Below are 19,818 nucleotides of genomic sequence, written 5' to 3'. Positions count from 1 at the left end.
AAGAATTAATAATTACTCAATTTTTTTTAATAAGACGAACGGCCAAACATGTTCAAAAAAAGTCAACGACGTCAAATATTTAGAGACGGATGGAATATTAAAATAGGGAAGTTGAGTAGTCGGTGAGATATGTAACTGATGTGCAGCACCAAGAAGACAAAATCATCCGTGGATTTCGGCTTCCCTAGCTATCCAACAAATCTCATCGACCATGGCCAGACTTTCTTTTCCTCCAGCCGGGAGCTTAGAGAACGAGCCATCGGAAGAGTCTGTCATGGATTAATTTTGATCACCTGCACTCACGGGATTCATTTGCACAAGCTCAGGGTCTTTTTGTCATCTATGGCTGCAAAGCCTGAGGCTCAGATGGGAAGTGATGTTAGTTGTTCAACAAAAAATATTGTGCCTGCTTCATCTGTTGCCCAACTCATGGTCTATAGCTCGTAATGCTGCGCTATGTAATATGACCGCTCTACGTTTCTCATGCTGATCTATATTACTTTTATTTTATCCATAGGGAAATCACTTTTATAGCCTCCAAAGCTGTAAGCAAGAAGAAATCATTCATATTGAGATTGAATAGTATTAGCAAAAGGAAGCTATTTTAATCAGTTGAGGATTGGACATAATTTATTTCTCTCTTCATTCCATCAATGGTTATTTGGAGAACTACTTCGATACTGCAACAATTTTCTTTCTATATATCAATATATGTGCTATACAGGAATCGGTTATGGCAGTTTGTAGAATATTTGGTTACCGCAACAATTTATTGAAGGTATGATCATGCGTCTCAAACTCCTCTTCCTTAATTATACAAATTCAACTATTCTTAGAAAATAAAATATATATCAAGAGAATATTTGGTTTTCGATCTCTCCTACAAGAGGTTCATAGTCCTCAATGTCGGCCCATTCAAAAGGTCTTAGAGAGCATGACTCTTTCGTTCGATTGGTCAGTCTTAAAACAAAGAAATTAGTTTTGTATGAAAGCAATCAAATTCCTTTGTTAATCAATTTCAATATTTTACTAATATGTTTACCACACTAAGTTTATAAATTTTAATATTATTTACAAGATTTCCCGCTGCAACGTGCGGGGCCTCATCTAGTATTATTAAACTGTACATAATAGCCACTTCCCTACACTGGTAAGAGGCAACCCCAAAAGGCATTCCTTCTCCCCGCCGAGCTACACCACCCTATTCTCAGCTGCTGCACACAGTGAGTTCTTCCTTCTCCTTTCGTCCAGTTTTTTTAGGGTTCTTGTATTTTTTTGGCTCAGATCTGGCGATTTGTAATGTGATAGTTCTTGATCTGTGATGTGGAAGTCCAGAGCTTGGATTAGCTATTCACATATTTCATTTATATTGAACTTGTTCAGATTATATAGGGTTCTTGCATGTATGTTCGTTTAGCAAATATTGCTATAGTTTAAGTACTAAACATATACAATTTATTTGGTAGGGTTCTTGTACTGAACATATACAATCCAATTTTTTCTAGGGTTATTGTGTAGTTGGCTCAGATCTGGTGATTTGTTATGTGATTGTTCTTGATCTGTGATGTGGTAGTTCCTGAGCTTGGATTAGCTACTCACAAATTTGGTAGTTGTATGGTTTATTTATAACTTGTTCAGATAGGGTACTGCCGTACTGGCATGTATGTTCGTTTAGCACATATTTCTCTAGTTTAAGTACTAACCATATGCATTCCAATAAATTGGTAGCAAATTTATTAAAATGGCACACGCGTATACTCGGAATTGTTAATTTTTTTTGATGAATATGTGGTACATAGATGGAGAAAGGGAAGGTACCAAAAGCGCATTGGGATGCATATGCTTCCAAAGTGTTCTGTGAGATATGTAGGGATGAGGTTCTAGCAGGAAATAGACCAACAGCTGCCTTGAGTCCCCTTGGCTACAAAAACTTGGAAGAAAAATTCTTTGCACAGACCGGGCGGCAATATGACCGTACAAAATTAAAGAATCGTTGGGACACTTTGAAGACACAACACAAGATGTGATAACGACGAAGACTATATGCCACCAATCAATTCACCTGAAGAAGAAGAAGAAGGATATGTTGGCACAGCATCTGATGACAGTGTTATGTGTCTCTTTCGGGATTCTATTGCAAACTCCTTGGTGGCAAATAGAGGACGTGGTAGATACTTCCTCCGTTTCACAATGTAAGTTATTCTAGCATTTCATATATTCATATTAATGTTAATAAATCTAGACATGATGTTAATGAATCTAGACATATATGAATTTGTGAAATGCTAGAATGACTTACATTGTGAAACGGAGGGTGTAGATGACAATGATATGTGTCCGAGTGATGGTGTATTTGGCTATGTGCTTGATGAACACATATTAGTGCAAAGTAACCTTTTGTATGTGCGTGACAAACACATTGCAATAACTTTATATTGCGATAATTAATTTAACCTTTCTCATTGCCTTAAAAATGAACACATTTTTTTATTCCTATCATTATGAAAAATGAATATTTACAAAATTATATGCACACAAATTATATATGGAAGGGTGTAATCTATCAACCAAATAATTAACAAGAGATCAGGACCACCATCTACCTCAGGGGTATTTCAGACAATTCAGCCTCTCAGCTCACCAGCCAACAAACCTAAAGAAGCTCCCCCAAACAGACCCTCCTCAGCTTCTCAGAATCTCCAGCTAGCTTCTCAGAATCTCCAGCTCTCTCCAGCTCCCCCAAACAGGCCCTTAAAGTCAGCAGGAACACCACCTAGCCAAGTTCCACTAGTCCATTGCAGCCAACTAAAAGCAGTAGCAGAAGGCAGGAGATTTCAAGAGCTAATCACCCAAGCTTTAGAGCACCGACTCGACGTTGTTGATTTGTTCGATGAATGTGCATTTTCTGGACTTGTGTTTGATCATACGGAGCCCCTTGGCATTCTGTTTGCCTTTCCCTTTGCCATTGCCCGCAGCCTTGTTGTCATCAGGCAGCACTTCCACACCACTAAAGACAGCAATGGTCTGATCAATTTGGTCTTTCATGTAGTCCCTGTTACCCGATGGTTGGAAGAACCTAATGATGCAAAACCTTCCTGAGCCAAGATTGACGAGGTCAGACATCCTGCACGGACGCCAATCCTCAGGAAGGTTGAGATCCTCCCAAATGCAGCCAGGTTTTGGTGGCTCAGCTCTGACAACAGGTGAGAGATCGGAAGCACATGGGGCATAGTTGTTCTTGGCGGACACACCAAACCAAAGCTTGAGCTCAGGGACATACTCACCCTTGCCGCAGAATGGCAGCATCCAGTCACCGGCATGACTCCAGCTGCAGCTCACCGTGTCAAAGCAGTACGTCCCAATCCCCTTAGTGGATATGCAGATGAAATTTCCCACCACTGCATAGGAACTCACTGGAGAGGGAACGTAGCGAGGGTCACGGACAAAAGGCGGTGGCGGCAGTGGATCACAGTGCCAAGCCTTAACCAAATATTCTGGTCCTGGCTTGCGATAGTCAAAGGCCTCGAACTGGTAGCTACTCCCCGTGCCCCTCTCTGGCAAGAGGACTTCCTCCATGACATAGAGGCGGCGGCTGCTGCTGCTGCTGCTTTCCCCTTCTCCTTTTTCGCCTTGGATTGCAACCGAGACTGAGAAGGGGGAATACTTCGGAGCATGGAGGCTGGGCATGCTTGTGACGCAATGCTCATCAAGGTCATAGAGGAAGGTGCGTGCAGCCTGGTCTGTGCATATGATCTTGCTCTCCGAGACAGAGAAACAATCAAACTTGCACATTTTATCAGTTGAGGATGGAGTCGGTAGCAAGCTGACAGTTGGTGATGGAAGCCGAATGCTCTCCACCTCAAAAGCCTGTTTGCTACTCTCGCCATAACCCTTGAACGGGTAATATACATATCCTTCTTCTCCTAGCGCTGGCAGATCTTGGACAGCTGACACCTCTGTTGATGAGTAGAACAATGGGTGTCGAGACAGGTTGAGACGACGCAGTGAGTAGACACCCTTCTCACCGTTCTCCATTAGTAGATTCACAAATCGATGGAGGCTCATGATCGCCCTTTCCTTAATATTAAATCCTGACAAGATTCAGAGGAATTCACGAGTAAGAGCACAAATTCAACCCATCCTGACTTCCTCCTTTGAATAAAAAATGTAAAAGGAAAATCAACCCATTCACATTTCTCCATTTCTTTGTGTTTTTGTGTATAAAGAAAACCAACCCATCCCCATTTTCTTTCAATAGGAAGGAGGATATGAACCTCATTTCCTTCCAACAGGGAGGATGAACAAGGTTGCACGTTGGTGTGAAAAGAAAATTGTACCCATTCTACTTACATCTGTCATCCGGTATGTATGTAATGGACCAGCAAATGCGGAGAAACAAATAATACAGTACCTACGATTAAACCGGACGCTGCCTGAACATAAGAGAGTAAACCTAAAGTGGGGCATGGGGTTTCCAAATACAAATATTTTTGGGGAAAAGCTGTTATTACTACTAAGGCTAAGACAAAGAGAAAACCTAGCTTAATTCCAGATATAGAAGAGAGAAGGTAAGGTAAAGAGATAAGGTGTGGGTAGAACGAGAGGGATGAAAAAGAAGACAGGATTCGGCACGCGCAGGTGCTCACCGGAAACAGCAGGATAGGTGGAGACCGGCGCAGGTGGCGGGTGAACTCGCGAGGAGACGGTAGTCGAGGCCGAGGGAGATCGACTTGGAGGCGGCGCCGGCGCCGGCGCCGGCGCAGTCGCTCTCGCGCAGCGGACGGGGAGGGGATGCTGCCTGTGCCTGGAAGGGAGAGTGGAGCTAGGGTTTTTGGTATACTATAATGCGATTGGGGCTTTGGGCCTTCAATTCCTCGCTGCGCTGTAAGTCTATTTCACATCCCTCATCCCTTAATCCTAATTGAACCATCTGCTTTAACTGCAAAATCGGGTATAACGTCTCCCTATCTTCAAAAATCAATGCAAATAGACTTCTTTGATGGTTTGGTGAGTGATTTTTTCTAACGCTGCAGGGGTGAAACCCACATGCTTTAAGGAAGATGTCCTCCCGTGACGCCTTGGTAGCCCAAGACTACCTCTGATGTCAAGCTGCCTCCTCCAAGTCATCGGTTGCCCATATTCCCTAATAAGGCAAAACGTATCGAGGAATAAAAATTAATTTATAGTTAAAACTTTTATATATTTGTTCGTAGTGACTTAAAACCAACGGAGTGATTGATCTCTTCTTGTAATCTATTGCAGGAACAACTCCACAAAAGGATTGTTGTGTGGCATGATGAGATAAAGCTACATGGTGACTAGAATGCAGGCATGACGGATACAAGTTATTAAACATTCTAATCAAGCTTTCTGGTTAATTTCTCTATGAATTTAAATATATATTGAGATGTCTCTTTCACGCAAAATATACGAAAACATATAGGATCTTGCCTCTTCCCATGTAGTACCGCGCCACCACACAATCTTGCCCTGTTTTTATTTGCCGCTTGTTAGTGTGCATCACCAATCAAAACAGGAGGTGTTTGGAACTCCGTCTGTGAGATCTTGCATCAAAAGAAGATGAATAGGATAACTTTGGGAAGCACTCCACTCTTGTGATGTCCACCATGACTCGAGCGCTAACAAGTTACTAGTATTATCGATACCCTTGTACCGTGTATCCTGCATTGTCTATATAGTAGTACTTGTTGCACCTGTGTCTAATCCTTTTACGCAGAACCAATACGTTTTGATAATATATTTGTTTTGCGTTGAAAATACTGTTATATTTTTTTTTATAAACTAAGTTAAATTTAAAAAGATTTGACTAGTAAAATTATAAAATGAAACGAAAATAGTGCTAATGAGCAATTATTTTAAAAAAAGGAGTAAGCAGTACTCCATATATATCTAGATAAGATAAAGAAAGGAGGTCAGTGAGTCAGCAGAGTACCGGTCTACCTCTGCTGCTTATCTGAAATTTCGGAGTCTGAACTTTGAAGTTTGAACTGCACCGCATCGTCGGCTCCAACTCGACAGGATAGGAGCCAGACCACCCACCTACCTACAGTACTCCACCAGATCAATCCCAACACGCCTCTCTCTCTTCTCTGATTGATTACTACTCCACTACAGTACTAGTCCAAGGCGGGCGGAGACGGCGACGGATTGCGCGGGCGCAAGCAGCACTCAAGTTCGCTAGTCCTCCTCCTCCTTCCTGTGTAGTGGAGCGAGGCGAGGCGAGCCGACGCCATGGCCGCGGCGCAGCGCTGGCTCCCTGGGATCCTCCGCCGAGGGGACGGGCTCGCGCGGCGCCTCTACTCCTCCGCCTCCTCCCTCCTCTTCGACGACACCCAGGAGCAGGTTCGTGCCGTGCCCGGTGCCCCCACCGCCGCCTTCCCCTCCCATTGTTAACCCCTCCGCCGCGCCGGAATCGTGCGTGCTCATGGCTGGATGTATATGTTGTGCAGTTCAAGGAGAGCGTGCACAAGTTCGCGCAGGAGACCATCGCCCCGCACGCCGCCGCCATCGACGCCTCCAACCATTTCCCCAAGGACGTCAACCTCTGGAAGCTCATGGGCGATTTCAATCTCCACGGCCTCACCGCCCCAGGTCTCTTGTGTACAATTGATACTCTCATCTCTCAATTTTTCATTTGGTATGTCTGCTGCCCTAGTCGACACAATCTCGTCAAAATGTGCGCTCAAAATTTGTTACAGCAGGTGTCGAATTTGATTTAGATTTCCGTCAAATTTTGTTTTAGATATGCAGCAACATGGTGACATGTACGCCCATGTCTCAAATCTGTCTCATTGCCGTTGCCAATTTTAGCTACACATGCCTGCACAATGATTTAACAAGGCCACCATGTTCTGTTCTATACAGAGGAGTATGGTGGGATGGGGCTCGGCTACATGTACCACTGCATTGCCATGGAGGAGATCAGCAGGGCGTCCGGCTCGGTCGGCCTGTCTTACGGCGCTCACTCCAACCTCTGCATTAACCAGCTGGTACTGTTCTGTCTACTGTCATTGTAACATGCCATGAATGAGCCATTACAATTGGACAAAACAATCTCTGCTCAATACAGTTATGAACTTGTGATGTGTCTGATGTTTGTTTATAGGTCCGGCATGGCAGCCCTGCCCAAAAGCTCAAGTACTTACCAAAGGTGCTTCCCCAAATCATCAACTTGTACTGCTTCAGTCAGACTCCAGTGTTAAACAATTTACTCATTTAGTGTTCTCAGTGACTGATAATGGATCCTGTTAATGTGTTTTACCTTTTCTCTAAAGCTAATCAGTGGGGAGCATGTGGGGGCATTGGCGATGAGCGAACCCAACTGTAAGTATCATTTGGTCTCTTTACTGTGCTGTTCCAGTCCTTGGCAGGATTTGTGAGCTAATTCCTTCTGGCATGCCTATTTCTACTTTCAGCTGGTTCTGATGTTGTCAGTATGAAGTGCAAAGCTGAGAAAGTAGATGGTGGTTATGTCATTAACGGGAATAAGATGTGGTGCACCAACGGGCCATCTGCTCAGACACTGGTAATGCTCTCAAGTCCTTTTGTAGATTCACTCCCTCATGATATCTCCTTTCATGTTCCGTTTTCCAGTCATTAGCTCTGCTGGGTTTTTGTCTCTTGGTGTTTCAACGAGTTTCATTTGGCTGCTCTTGCCTTCGCAACAACTGTATCTGCAGATCCAAAACATCTCTTAGCGGTAGCTTCCAGAAAAGCAAGTTATGTCTGTTTATAGGTCTATAGACATAATAAGCCTGCTAGTTCACTAAAGTTGGGAGTTTCAGGTTGTGTATGCAAAAACAGATATAGCTGCTGGATCAAAAGGAATAACCGCGTTCATAATTGAGAAGGGGATGCCCGGGTAAAGAACTACTCCATCACCTATTGTTATGCATGATCGTCAGATATGTTACTATAATATTCTGGTCATGTAAACAAATATGAGATAGATGATATCATGATATTAAAAATGATTGAAGCTAAGACCAAGGCTTTGGATGGACAAAAGTTTAGGATTATTATAAATTATACTGCAAAGATGTTTATCTTCCAGAATTTTCACTCTGAACTGCACTTCTGCAGGTTCAGTACTGCACAGAAGTTGGACAAGCTTGGCATGAGAGGAAGTGACACGTATGTTTTCTATTTAAGAGGATAACCAAAAGAGTTGCATTAGATTTTGCATTAGATTCGTATCTTACATATATTTTTGACACAGATGTGAGCTTGTGTTCGAGAATTGTTTTGTGCCCCATGAAAACGTTCTCGGGGAAGAAGGGAAAGGTATTAACTGCTGATTGTCGTAAACTTAGTCAGAATTCTTGTTGCTATCCTGAGATATTTATTCAGTTGTGTACAGTACAGTTGTTTGCATCTACCAAACTGCCACTGTACACACAGAAAACTGTCATAATTCTAGCCATTGATCCTGTTATCATCCTCAAAGAGTGAACAGTTTTTTTCTTGTTGCAGGTGTTTATGTCATGATGTCAGGGCTTGATCTAGAAAGACTTGTGTTAGCTGCAGGTCCTATCGGCCTCATGCAAGCATGCCTTGATGTAGCTGTTCCTTATGTTCGCCAAAGAGAGCAATTTGGCCGTCCAATTGGTGAATTTCAGTTCATACAGGTATATCCAGGAAACTCTTACATATGTCCTGTTTTATCCTGTTTCTAGGTGCAACATTTTGTTAACAGACGTCTGGTACCAACCATAACAAGTTATCTTTTAATGCAGGGGAAATTGGCAGATATGTACACCTCCTTGCAGTCATCAAGGTATGCATATCTTCTCAAGACTTATACTGACAGGTTTAAGCATATCCTTACTGAAGCTTTCTTTGTTGTTTAGGTCATTTGTTTACTCGGTTGCTAGGGACTGTGACAATGGTAAAGTTGACCGCAAGGTACTTCTCGAAGACCCTACGCTATTAGTCCCTCCGTTCCAAAAATAAGTTGATTTCTAGCAATTGGGATTCAAATTACTATGGAGGGGAAAAGACCAAAGTGGCCCTCATTAATATGAAAGTAGTATTGGTGAGTTGGTAGGTAGGTAAGGGGTATTGAAGGGATAAACCTCTTCCATTTGTGAACCAACGGTAGGTAAGAGTATAGAAATCAGCTTTTTTTTTTCGGGACAAACGTTAGAGTGTAGAAACCAACTTATTTTAGGACGGAGGGAATAAATGCTTAATTATTGCATCGCCTTCATGTAGTTCTTCTATTCACAACAAAACTGTCTTCATCTCATCTAATAATTATCATGGTGGTAAACTGTCTTCATCTTCATCTATATAATAATATTTTTTTTATTATTCAGGATTGTGCTGGTGTGATTCTCTTTGCTGCTGAAAGGGCAACCCAGGTTGCACTTCAGGTGAAAACCTTGTCTTCATTACATTGGATTCCGTGTTCGCTCTGTTTTTTTCCTCATGAATTATTCGGAACACGATGATTTGGCCCTATTTAGTTTTCTTTTGTTTGACAAATATAGTTGACTTATCAAAACTGGCACTTGTCATCCCATTACTGTCATTTGTCTTCCTCGGAATTCTGCCGCACTATTTCACTTTGGATCTTTCGTTTCTATGAGATTAACAATTTGTAACTTATGTTCTTTTAAAAAAAAATCAAATTTTAAACTAGTTATTTTCAGTATTATCATTTCTTTTTTGTGGTCTACTAATTAATCTTAAACCTTCTTACCATGGCAGGCAATACAGTGTCTTGGTGGCAACGGATACATAAATGAGTACCCAACTGGCCGATTGCTGAGAGATGCAAAACTGTTTGAGATTGGAGCCGGTACTAGTGAGATAAGAAGAATGATAATTGGCCGCGAGCTCTTCAAAGAGGAGTGAAACTATTATTTTGGAAGCCAGGTATCTGATATGTATAACTTGGGGAGGTGAGCATGATTTGGACAATTTGTACACATCGTCCCTGATGTCCTATATCTGATAATTTGTCCAAGATTTGTCATGACTTTGTATATTTCCAATTTAATAAGAAATAAAATGCACCTTTCTTTACTTGTTCTGAGGTTCTTTTCAGTGTCTGTAGACCATAAGGTTTTTAATAGTGACTTGATGTGTAGTTGTGTTATATCATCTATCATAGTATTAGTACAGAGGCAAGAGACGGTAACCAGATACTTTGTTAGGAGGACATAGGTTTAAGCAAGTATGAGTAGCCTTTTTTTTTTTACGAAAAATGGGTAGCACAGCTGGAATTCTCTTTCAGATGTTAAGTTTTAAAGTGACGTGTTAGTGATCAAAACTCATCTCAGGGGAGAGCAAGAGTCCATGCCGATATCTGCTTGTTTTATTTATTTTGCAAAACAAAATAGTGTTTGGACCTTTGTTGATGGGAAGGAAATTTCCTGTAACAACTCATTTTATTAGTAATCGAACTTCTTTCCTACTCGTGTACTTAGGTACACAACTCCGCATTGCAGGATCATGCATTTTGTTGAGCTGAGAATGTTGAAGCAATAAAGTCTGCCTTTTTATTTTAATAGCTTAATTTCTTTTTTTAATGTGCGGTTAGTGCATTGAACACACCAGGAAATCCAACATAGAAGTCACTCCAAAGGTAATCTCTGGCAGCTTAGGAGTACAATAAATAAACCTATGTCTTTTGCGTCAAATTTAGGCAAATACTGTATCAGTCACGCTATGTGTCTTTGCTGTGACCTGTTCTTGCTAGGTATATAAGCACAAACCAATTCACCTGTTTCTTTCTATTATGGATCCCTGACACTGACATTGTTACGAGTTGAGGACAATAATAGATTTACAGTTCTAATATGTATTTTAAAAATTTAGCCCAAGGATTCGCTCAGAATTGCAAAATTACTTGTTATATGGCAACCTTTTTTTTTTAAAAAAAAATAACTTTTTACAACCTGTCATCATCAGTAGGGCTGTAGGGGCTATGGTGCAATGGTATTAATCCCGGACAACCTTTATGAGACAAGAATGTCATTTACAAATTCTAATTCTATATGACAATTCATCTCTAAGGCTTGCACAAAATTGTGTAACTTATAAGTTAGGAGAGAACCTAAAAAACTATGCTCAATGGATTTATACATAGCTGCTACTGGTTTTTACAACCTGTTGGTTTCAGTGGGGGCGACAATGCCCTGCAAGTGACTTGTTTTCTCTTGGATTTGAGCTTTCTGTTTTTGCCTCGTGGCTCCCCATTCAATGGCCTCAGTAACTGCTCGTTGACGATCGAATGATCTTTGATCTTGCTTAGTGCTACCAGTAAATGAGGGATCTTTATCCTGTTTGTTTTGGGGCACAGTGTTAATCTTCTCTTTATAGCCTGAGGGTACTTCTGCGAGGAATCCCAATGCGACAACAGTGTCACTCATGTATGGCCGAACTGAGGCTTCCTCTTGTAGGCACATTGCTGCCACGGCCACAGCCTGGTTCAAATCTCCCCTTGGGTAGTCACCTCTAAGAAGTGGGTCCACCAGCTCATGGTGCCTACTTGGATTTTTGAGCATGGGTTTGGCCTGTTGATCACAAATAAATTCAATGATCAGAAACTTTGTAGAAGGGCATCTTATTTGACTATTTTTTATCCAAAAATTTCATAGCGTTTTGTATGTTCCATTTGTTTGAAATATGACCAAGTTATAGAGGCAATTGTATTCTGATCTGAAATGCTGGTCTAGTTAAAGTACTTTTAGTGCATACCCATTTAACGAGGATTTGATCACATTCTGGTCTGGATGAATCTACAGCTCTTCTTCCTGTGATCAACTCAAGTAGAAAAACCCCAAAACTGTAGACATCAGTCTTGGTAGTTAGCTGGCGTGTCTTTATGTATTCTGGAGCACAGTATCCATATGTGCCCATCACCCGAGTTGAGATATGTGCCTTCCCCCCAACAGGGCCTAGCTTTGCAAGCCCAAAGTCTGACAGCTTAGGGTTGTATTCGTTGTCAAGAAGGATGTTGGGTGATTTGAGATCCCGATAGATGACAGGTGGATTAGCCTTCTCATGGAGGTATTCAAGCCCTTTAGCAGTTCCATGGGCTATCTTCATCCTGATATGCCAACTTAGTGGTACTTGATCTGGGGTGTTTTCTGCAATAACAATTGAGCTTATAAATCCTTGTTTCATCTAGCTATTAATTTGCTACGAAATGCTAACAGTAAATAATCATGTTACAATGTTGTCTGTATATTCTTCAGAGTATTTTTCTATGATGACAATTATGATAAAAAAAAAGTAGGCACTTGTGTTAGCTTTGTGATCACTAGCATCTAGATTTCATCATGGATTAAACTGACTGTCGTCAAGTTAGCATTGGCACTTGTGTTTGAGAAGAAAAAAAAGACCACTTACCTAGCAAGTGGTCTGCAAGTGAGCCATGGGCCATGTACTCATACACCAGTAATCTTTGATCTCCGTCTGAGCAATAGCCAACCAAACTGACCAGGTTTGGATGGTTTAAGAGGCTGAGCATCATCACCTCAACTAGGAACTCTTTGTTACCTTGAAATCCACTAAGATCCAGTCGTTTGACAGCTACAAGCTGATCATGTATGGAAAAATAATTGAATCAGTGAACAATTTGAGACAGGTGAGCTGATTTTATATGAAGAATGTTTGCCACTAATCGTTATTGTGTATACCTGGCCATTTTCAAGCTGTCCCTTGTAGACCCTGCCAAAGCCCCCCTCTCCCAGAAGACGGTCAGAACGGAAGTTATTGGTGGCTGTCGCTAGCTCACGGAACGTGAATTTTTTTCCAGTTCTGGCAGTAACTGGGCTTCCATTGTGTGGTTCAGTATTTGCTGCTGCTTCAGATGATTGCTTGTGGTCTGAGGAGACACATGGCAACTTTTCCGATTCTGCAGTGGTGAGTTGTAGGATACATTAGACATAAATTTACACAATTTCGTTCTGTTCTTATTTACTTGGATCTAGGTGTTTTCTATTGTTATTCAAATTCAAATCTGGATTGATTCAAGGTTACAAAAGAACTGTCAGAAAACTTGAATAAGTATGACAACAGATGCATGTGAAACTGTTAGGAAACAGATAATGTAGAATGTAATAGCTACATAGATTTCATTTGGAGAAACATGGATTCCTTTTGTTGCTTAGGCCTAGGAGTAGTAGCTGGGGTATCCCCCAATGATCTTACCAGAATTCTTAAGGGATGCTCCATGTTTCTTCACAACTGTGACCTCCCTTGCCTCCATCCCCTTTGACTTCATCTTCTTTTCAGGCTTGAAGCATGAAAAGCAGCTCATCTTCGTCAATGTATGAAATCTCTCTCAATCCCTGTTTCTTCCTTTTTGTCTCTTCTTACAATCGATAAGCCTCTGTTGTGCACAATGGGGGCAGCAAGGGTGAGAGTTTTATACAGGCTCCCCTTCTCCTTCCTTGCTAAAAAGATCCTGTATCCAAGTTACAGGTTCTTGTGCACTGCAACAAAAAAGTGATCCCTGTGAAGAAATGTGGATCTAGTCAGTAAAAAAAAAATGTGGTCAGATAAGAGGAGCATTTTCTTCATGCCTCTATGGAGGAGAATGGGAACCAAGAATAGAACATCCCTTTGTTTTTGGATCATGCTTGAATTCTAAAATTAGACAATTTGCTTATTTGAGAATGTGCAACTTCGAGAACACGCTACTTGTGTTGACTCCCTGGTTTCATTCTGGAAAATGGATTGTTTTTTGCCTGCTTATTAGAGTGTCTGATCTGGGTGACGCACTGGTTATCTGGTTCAAACTTGATCATAAACTGTATGGTCATTTTTCTGATTTAGATCAGGTTTATCTGGACATCTATCTGCTTTCTGAACCAATGAACCATGCCTAAGTCGACTCCTGTTTGTAATCCACCAAGTGGCTCCTGTGCTGGTTGAGCCAAATTGCTCCTGTTTTGACTGTATACCTTAAACTCTTCTCTTCTCCTCCTCTAATGCAATTGTTAGAAGGCCCTTTTCGTCCAAAAAGATTTGGCACTACTGACAAAATCATGATCTATCTAGTGAAATGTAGAGTGCTCCATTTGCACTCTATTTCCAAACCAAACTAGTAATCAACACTTCTGTTATAGGGGAAATACGTAGTGCAAACCTGGAAACTACCTTAGGATCACAAATGGACGTCTGAGATATTTTACTCCCAGATTTAACCATGAGTAGTTTTTTTACTAAGTCAAAAAAACCCAGTAAAAAAATTTACTCGTGGTGACGTTGACAATTCTCAGACGTTCATTTGTGTATCCTACTATAATCTTTAGATTTACACTACATATAGAGTTTGCACTGCATATTTTCCCTGTTATAGGCTTTGATCAGCCCTTAAAAGTTAAAAAAAAAAGAACTGCTCTCAACTCCTACCTCCCAAGGGACTTTGGTTGGTTGTCTGGTACTCTGGTACATGAATGATTGTACTGGTGAAAGTCCTATGCGAGCAATTTGGGTAAAGTAATTTTTGCTCTTTTTTTTATTAAATACAGTTTCAATTATCTAAAAATAATAATTTTTGGGTAAATGTATATGAAAAAAACCCAGGGCATGTAAGGCACTGTTCTGTCCTTTGTAGCTTTCCCTGTAGGACAGGTATGTTAAGCTAGCATACGCATACGTGTTGCACCAGTCAAAGGCTTTCCATCGATTGCACATGGTTATATAATCTTAGGTTAAATATTTTGTTGCCTTAAAAACCCAATTTACATGTAAATGGGGTTATGAAGGATGCCAATATGGGTCATCAGAAATTAATTATAAAGTTCATTTTTTTATGCACGTTCTAAAATTTTATTTCCTCCATTTTTAAATATGTTGTTGACTTTCAAGATGACATTTGACCACTTGACTTGTTATATGCAAAATATATATATATATATAGGACACTCATATGGGGCACCATGGTGCCCGGGCACCATGGTATGAAATACACAAATTCGCCCAAATTTTTCAAAATTTTCAAATTGTGAGTATATACCTAGTTATAAGTATTCGATTCATACCTATACCTAGCAACAAAACAACTCAAATTTAACTTTATTTCACAATCCATTATTACATACCTAACTAATTATATGTTTGGATGCTATATACCTAGAATCAAAATCTAACAAAAGCAAGTTTGAATTCAGTTCAAACTTGCTTTGAACTAGTTAGTAAAGTAGTTAACGTTAATACCTAAGTATTTGAAAAAGTTTCATACTCATTTGAATTGGGTATATAGTAAATTTCAATCATGGTGCCCGGGCACCATGGAGCACCAAACAAATTTACTATATATATATATATATATATATATATATATATATATATATATATATATAGTAAATTTGTTTGGTGCTCCATGGTGCCCGGGCACCATTGTTGAAATTGAGTATATACCCAATTCAAATGAGTATGAAACTTTTTCAATTACTTAGGTATTAACGTTAACTACTTTACTAACTAGTTTAAAGCAAGTTTGAACTGAATTTGAACTTGTTTTTACTATATAAAAGTCATTCTTAAATTACCTTAATGGTTCCCATAAAAAGTACCTATAAATCTTTTCTAAAACTTTTTCAATATTTTATTTTTATTATTTTTCATATACATATATATTTTTTGGGTAAACTAATTTTGAATATACGGATATTTAATATTTGTATTTATCAAAATGTACATGATAAAAACTCTGAGTAAATGAAAATCACAATTTTATTTATATTTTAATTAGTGTAAAATTTAAAATTGGTAATTATCATATTTGAATCTTGCAAAGTCCTTTTTTTATTTAAGTAACTATTTTTGTTATTTTTAGTTCGGAATTTTTCGTACCTTTCTGTTGTGAATTGCATTCTTATGCAAATCAACTTGCTAATTTCTGTTGGTTTTAAATCGGACGTTCTATTCTTTTGTAGTTTAGAATAGAGTTCTTCCAATTCCTAAACTTCCTTCTAATTTATTTCAACTTTAGAAATTTTATATTGTATTTGGCAGTGACTATTGTTTTAATCTGAACCATTGTAATTGTGTCGTACATAGATGGATGGATTGATATATATATATATATATATATATATATATAAATATATAGAAACACATTCGATCACTTATTGCACTATGGATGCCTATCAGTATGACATAATTATGAGGACAGTAATTTGATTTATGGTTCAATTCTGTATGTGAAAATTTAGCCCTAGTGTTCACCCATTATTGCAATATTATTTCTTATAGGACGGCTTAATAAATTTGCCTGGCAATTGGCATATGTAAGCATAAGTGAAACTGGCCTTTTCACTTTCTACAACCTGTTGGCTTCAGTAGAGGCTATAGTGCCATGGTATTGATCCTTTTTTTTTCCAGGTCGGCCAAAAGTTCGGTCGACCAATTTCATTAAGATTGGGAGAAAGGATCATTACAATAGAAGCTTACAATGACAGTATGCTGTCGAAATAATTGGGGAAAAAAACCCCAACCATGTAAGCCATGGTATTGATCCTTGACCACCTTTTTTAGGCAAGCATGTCATTTACGAATTCTAATTTCTTTATTACAAGTCAGCTTTAAAGCTTGTACAACATTGCAAATTTACAAGTTAGGAGACAGCCTAAAAACTTTTGCACATGGTTCTATACATAACCATTACTCATATTACAACTTGTTTGTCTTGGGGGCTACAATGCCCTGAGGTTGAGCTTTCTTTTCTTTAATTTGAGCCATTTGTTTCTGCCTCACAGAGCCCCATTCGATGGCCTCAGCAACTGCTCGTTGACGGTCAAATGTGCTTTGATCTTTCTTGGTGTTACCAGTTACTGAAGGATCTTCATCCTTTCTGTTCTGGGGTTCAGCGTTAATCCTCTCTTCACAACCTGCGGGTACTTCTGCGAGGAATCCCAATGCAACAACAATGTCACTCATATATGGCCGAACTGAGGCTTCATCTTCTATGCATATCGCTGCCACGGCCGCAGCTTGGTTAAAATCTTTGTCTGGATAGTCACCTCTAAGAAGAGGGTCTACCAGCTCATGGTACCTCCTCCGATCATGAAGCATGGGTTTGGCCTGTTGACCACAAACAAATTCAATGATCAGAAACTTTGTAGAAGGGCATCTTATTTGACTAATTACTATCAAAAATTTCATAGCATTTTTTTTATGTTCCATTTGTTTGAATTATATGACCAAGTTATAGAAGTGGTTGTACTCTGATAAAAAAAATGCTGGTCTAGTTAAGTGTTTTTAGTGCATACCCAGTAAGCCAGGATTTGTTCACAAACTGGTCTGCAGGTATCCACAGCTCTTCTTCCTGTGATCAACTCAAGTAGAAAAACCCCAAAACTATAGACATCAGTCTTGGTACTTAGCATGCCTGTTCTTACGTATTCTGGAGCACAGTACCCAAATGTGCCCATCACCCTAGTTGAGACATGTTTGTCTCCCTCAAAAGGGCCTAGCTTTGCAAGCCCAAAGTCTGACAGTTTAGGATTGTAATCCTTGTCAAGAAGGATGTTGGGGGACTTGAGATCCCGGTATATGACAGGCGGACTCATCTTCTCATGGAGGTGTTCAAGCCCCTTTGCGGTTCCATGTGCTATCTTCATCCTGGTACGCCAACTCAGTGGTTCTTGATCTGGTGTAATGTCTGCAATAGCAATTCAGCTTATTAGTCTTTGTTGAATCTAGTTGTTAAGTTTCTGCCAACTGCTAACAGATAATCATGTCACACTGTTGTCTGAATATACTTCGTAGTATTTTCCTAAGCTAACAATGTTGCGATCAAAAGCATATATTTTTTGGTTTCCAGATAAGCATTTGCAATTGAATGTGTTAGCTGAGGAAAACAAAAAGACCAGCACTTACCAAGCAAGTGGTCAGCAAGTGAGCCAAGGGCCATGTATTCATATGCCAGTAGTCTTTGATCTCCATCTGAGCAGTAGCCAACCAAGTTGACCAGGTTTGGATGGTTTAAGTGCCCGAGTATCATGACCTCAATTAGGAACTCCCTGTTTCCCTGAAATCCATTACGTTCCATTTGCTTGACAGCTACAACCTGAACATTTATTGGAAAATAATTGAATCAATTTCAGACAAGTGAGCAACATTTTATCTGAAGAGTATTTGCCACCAATCATTATTGTATATACCTGGCCATCTTCAAGCTGGCCCTTGTAGACCCTGCCGAAGCCCCCCTCTCCCACAATACAGTCAGGATGGAAGTTGTTGGTCGCTGTCGCTAGCTCACGGAATGTGAATGATCTTTCAGCTTTGGCAGTAATTGGAATTCGTTTGGGAGGTTCAGTATTTTTCGCTGCTACAGATGATTTCTTGTTGTTTGAATGGCCACGTGGCGACTTGTCAGATTCTGCAGTCATAAGTTGTAGGATATATTAGACAGAAATACAGAATTCCAATTTGTGCTTATTTATCTAGACTAGTACAAGATTACAAAAATATCAATTGTTTATAGTCTATCCATGTCATATTTGCAGAAATCATTTTGATCTGTCATGGTTTATATTTTGGACTTAATGATACGTGACAAGAATGAGTGTGACATGACATCAAATGCATGTATCACTGGCACAAAAGTACAGAACAGATAATACAGAATATAATGGTTAGGCAGATTTAATTTAGACAAATACAGTAATATATATACACAGGTATCCAGAAGGGACTAATGTGGCGCAGGAGTGCTTTTTGTCCTTAGACAAAGGTACAATGTATGTCTGTCAGTAGAGGTTTAATGGAATCTAATCTACATAGTGATTGCATGGAAGAAGGGAAGATATTAAAGGACTTCAAATCTTAGAGGTTTTCTAGAACAGTGCATCTTCTAGTTTTTGTTTGTCTGATTTTGAGCTGATGCTGCTACCACTCAACCTAATTTATGCTCAGTTTGAATGAATAGCATATGAATTATCTTTTTGTTGGTAAGATTTGCCTTACCAGAGTTCTTGAGGGATGATCCATGTTGTGAGGAGGCTTTCTTCACAACTGTGAACGGCATCTCCTCCATCCTCTTTGACAGCATCTTCTTGTCAGGCTTGAAGCATGAAAAGAAGCTCATCTCTGCTCACTGTATGAAAATCTCTCTCAATCCCTGTGTCTCCTTTTGTTGAATTTACAATCCCTGTGCCTCTCTTCCCTTGCAACTGATAAGACTTTTGGTTGTGCACAACAGGGGCAGCAAGGTTATACAGGCTCCCTTCTCCTTTGCTAAAGATTCTGTTGTCAAGTCACAGATTGTTCTTGAACATGCGCAAAAACAAGAGGAGCATTTTTTTTGTTTGTTTTTGAAGGGCCACATTAGGAGCATTTTCTTCATGCTTCTATGGAGGAGTGTGCTGAACCAAGAATAGAAGTCTCTTTGTTTTTGGGCCATGGTTGAATTCTAAAATTAGATAGGGTGCACTGTTGAGAATTACCGTCTTCGCGAGCATCCTGGATGCAACTTCCTACTTAGAAAGTTCAGGTTCTAGTAACCGAATCCGCTGGATTTTTACTCATGTTGTCTTCTTGGTTTGAGTTTTAGAAATTGGACTGTTTTGTCTTCCTATCAGTTATTGAAGTGATCTGATCTGGATTGTTCAAACTTGATCAAAAACTGTTTGGTCACTCATAGCTTCTCATTTAGATCAGTTTAGTCTGGACTATGGATGCCTGCCTGCTTGCTGAACCATGCCTAATAGACAGGCAATAGAAACCAGAATCCTGTGAAGTTACTGCTCCATCTGTATCATCTTTAACCAACCAAGCAAGTCACCTGGCACTTCAGTTAGAGCAGGTACAATAGCAGGCTATTAGCTAGCT

At 39.9% G+C, this 19,818-nt stretch overlaps 4 protein-coding genes and 1 long non-coding RNA gene across 8 annotated transcripts; 2 read left to right on the top strand and 3 right to left on the bottom strand.

Moving 5' to 3' along the window:
* Positions 1-2,547: 2,547 nt before the first annotated feature.
* On the bottom strand, positions 2,548-4,812 carry LOC4337677 (uncharacterized). The gene is made up of 2 exons (NM_001420081.1): positions 4,647-4,812; positions 2,548-4,091 (listed from the first exon to the last, which is right to left on the bottom strand). Exon 2 carries the CDS (start codon positions 4,063-4,065, stop codon positions 2,857-2,859), a length of 1,209 nt encoding a protein of 402 aa, NP_001407010.1. The 5' UTR covers positions 4,066-4,091; positions 4,647-4,812; the 3' UTR covers positions 2,548-2,856.
* Positions 4,813-6,015: 1,203 nt separating this feature from the next.
* Positions 6,016-10,064, top strand: LOC4337676 (isovaleryl-CoA dehydrogenase, mitochondrial-like). Of its 4 annotated transcripts, none has more exons than NR_185131.1 (14): positions 6,016-6,363; positions 6,471-6,612; positions 6,886-7,010; positions 7,127-7,171; positions 7,304-7,344; positions 7,437-7,546; positions 7,806-7,882; positions 8,104-8,154; positions 8,240-8,304; positions 8,494-8,648; positions 8,757-8,797; positions 8,871-8,925; positions 9,339-9,395; positions 9,733-10,064. NR_185131.1 is itself a non-coding variant. In NM_001420080.1 (14 exons), exons 1-14 carry the CDS (start codon positions 6,253-6,255, stop codon positions 9,877-9,879), a joined length of 1,230 nt encoding a protein of 409 aa, NP_001407009.1. In that variant the 5' UTR covers positions 6,016-6,252; the 3' UTR covers positions 9,880-10,064. The 4 variants fall into 4 exon arrangements, 2 of the variants coding, with proteins under 2 accessions (NP_001407009.1, XP_025881672.1); NR_185130.1 differs by having other exon boundaries at positions 7,127-7,194; positions 7,296-7,344; NM_001420080.1 differs by having other exon boundaries at positions 7,296-7,344.
* Positions 10,065-10,953: 889 nt separating this feature from the next.
* Positions 10,954-13,514, bottom strand: LOC4337675 (probable serine/threonine-protein kinase PBL26). Its single transcript, XM_015783859.2, has 5 exons — positions 13,186-13,514; positions 12,672-12,889; positions 12,382-12,571; positions 11,728-12,119; positions 10,954-11,543 (listed from the first exon to the last, which is right to left on the bottom strand). The coding sequence occupies exons 1-5, from the start codon at positions 13,292-13,294 to the stop codon at positions 11,130-11,132; spliced, it is 1,323 nt and encodes a 440-aa protein (XP_015639345.1). The 5' UTR covers positions 13,295-13,514; the 3' UTR covers positions 10,954-11,129.
* LOC112939100 (uncharacterized) lies at positions 12,752-17,166 on the top strand. The gene is made up of 3 exons (XR_003242623.2): positions 12,752-12,897; positions 13,270-13,304; positions 16,743-17,166. It is a non-coding gene; the product is annotated as an uncharacterized lncRNA (long non-coding RNA).
* Positions 16,280-18,501, bottom strand: LOC136356578 (probable serine/threonine-protein kinase PBL25). Its single transcript, XM_066310724.1, has 4 exons — positions 18,150-18,501; positions 17,866-18,055; positions 17,256-17,647; positions 16,280-17,067 (listed from the first exon to the last, which is right to left on the bottom strand). The coding sequence occupies exons 1-4, from the start codon at positions 18,375-18,377 to the stop codon at positions 16,657-16,659; spliced, it is 1,221 nt and encodes a 406-aa protein (XP_066166821.1). The 5' UTR covers positions 18,378-18,501; the 3' UTR covers positions 16,280-16,656.
* Positions 18,502-19,818: the final 1,317 nt, after the last annotated feature.

Source organism: Oryza sativa, chromosome 5 (genome assembly GCF_034140825.1).
Source record: "Oryza sativa Japonica Group chromosome 5, ASM3414082v1".
Classification (NCBI taxonomy): domain Eukaryota; kingdom Viridiplantae; phylum Streptophyta; class Magnoliopsida; order Poales; family Poaceae; genus Oryza; species Oryza sativa.
Note: the sequence above shows the minus strand (reverse complement) of the source record. Positions and strands in the feature narration are given on the sequence as shown.

What these genes read in the sequence shown, in the direction of transcription:
- LOC136356578 (XM_066310724.1), bottom strand. Translation starts at nt 18,377, where the DNA reads ATGACTGCAGAATCTGACAAGTCGCCACGTGGCCATTCAAACAACAAG. An exon ending in GCCAGCTTGAAGATGGCCAG is followed by an intron (nt 18,056 to 18,149) that starts GTATATACAATA and finishes ATAAATGTTCAG; the next exon opens with GTTGTAGCTGTCAAGCAAAT. An exon ending in ACTTGCTGACCACTTGCTTG is followed by an intron (nt 17,648 to 17,865) that starts GTAAGTGCTGGT and finishes TTGCTATTGCAG; the next exon opens with ACATTACACCAGATCAAGAA.
- LOC4337677 (NM_001420081.1), bottom strand. Translation starts at nt 4,065, where the DNA reads ATGAGCCTCCATCGATTTGTGAATCTACTAATGGAGAACGGTGAGAAG.
- LOC4337675 (XM_015783859.2), bottom strand. Translation starts at nt 13,294, where the DNA reads ATGAGCTGCTTTTCATGCTTCAAGCCTGAAAAGAAGATGAAGTCAAAG. An exon ending in AGCATCCCTTAAGAATTCTG is followed by an intron (nt 12,890 to 13,185) that starts GTAAGATCATTG and finishes TCACCACTGCAG; the next exon opens with AATCGGAAAAGTTGCCATGT. An exon ending in ACTTGCAGACCACTTGCTAG is followed by an intron (nt 12,120 to 12,381) that starts GTAAGTGGTCTT and finishes TTGTTATTGCAG; the next exon opens with AAAACACCCCAGATCAAGTA.
- LOC4337676 (XM_026025887.2), top strand. Translation starts at nt 6,253, where the DNA reads ATGGCCGCGGCGCAGCGCTGGCTCCCTGGGATCCTCCGCCGAGGGGAC. An exon ending in ACCTCTGCATTAACCAGCTG is followed by an intron (nt 7,011 to 7,126) that starts GTACTGTTCTGT and finishes GTTTGTTTATAG; the next exon opens with GTCCGGCATGGCAGCCCTGC. An exon ending in GTGAATTTCAGTTCATACAG is followed by an intron (nt 8,649 to 8,756) that starts GTATATCCAGGA and finishes CTTTTAATGCAG; the next exon opens with GGGAAATTGGCAGATATGTA.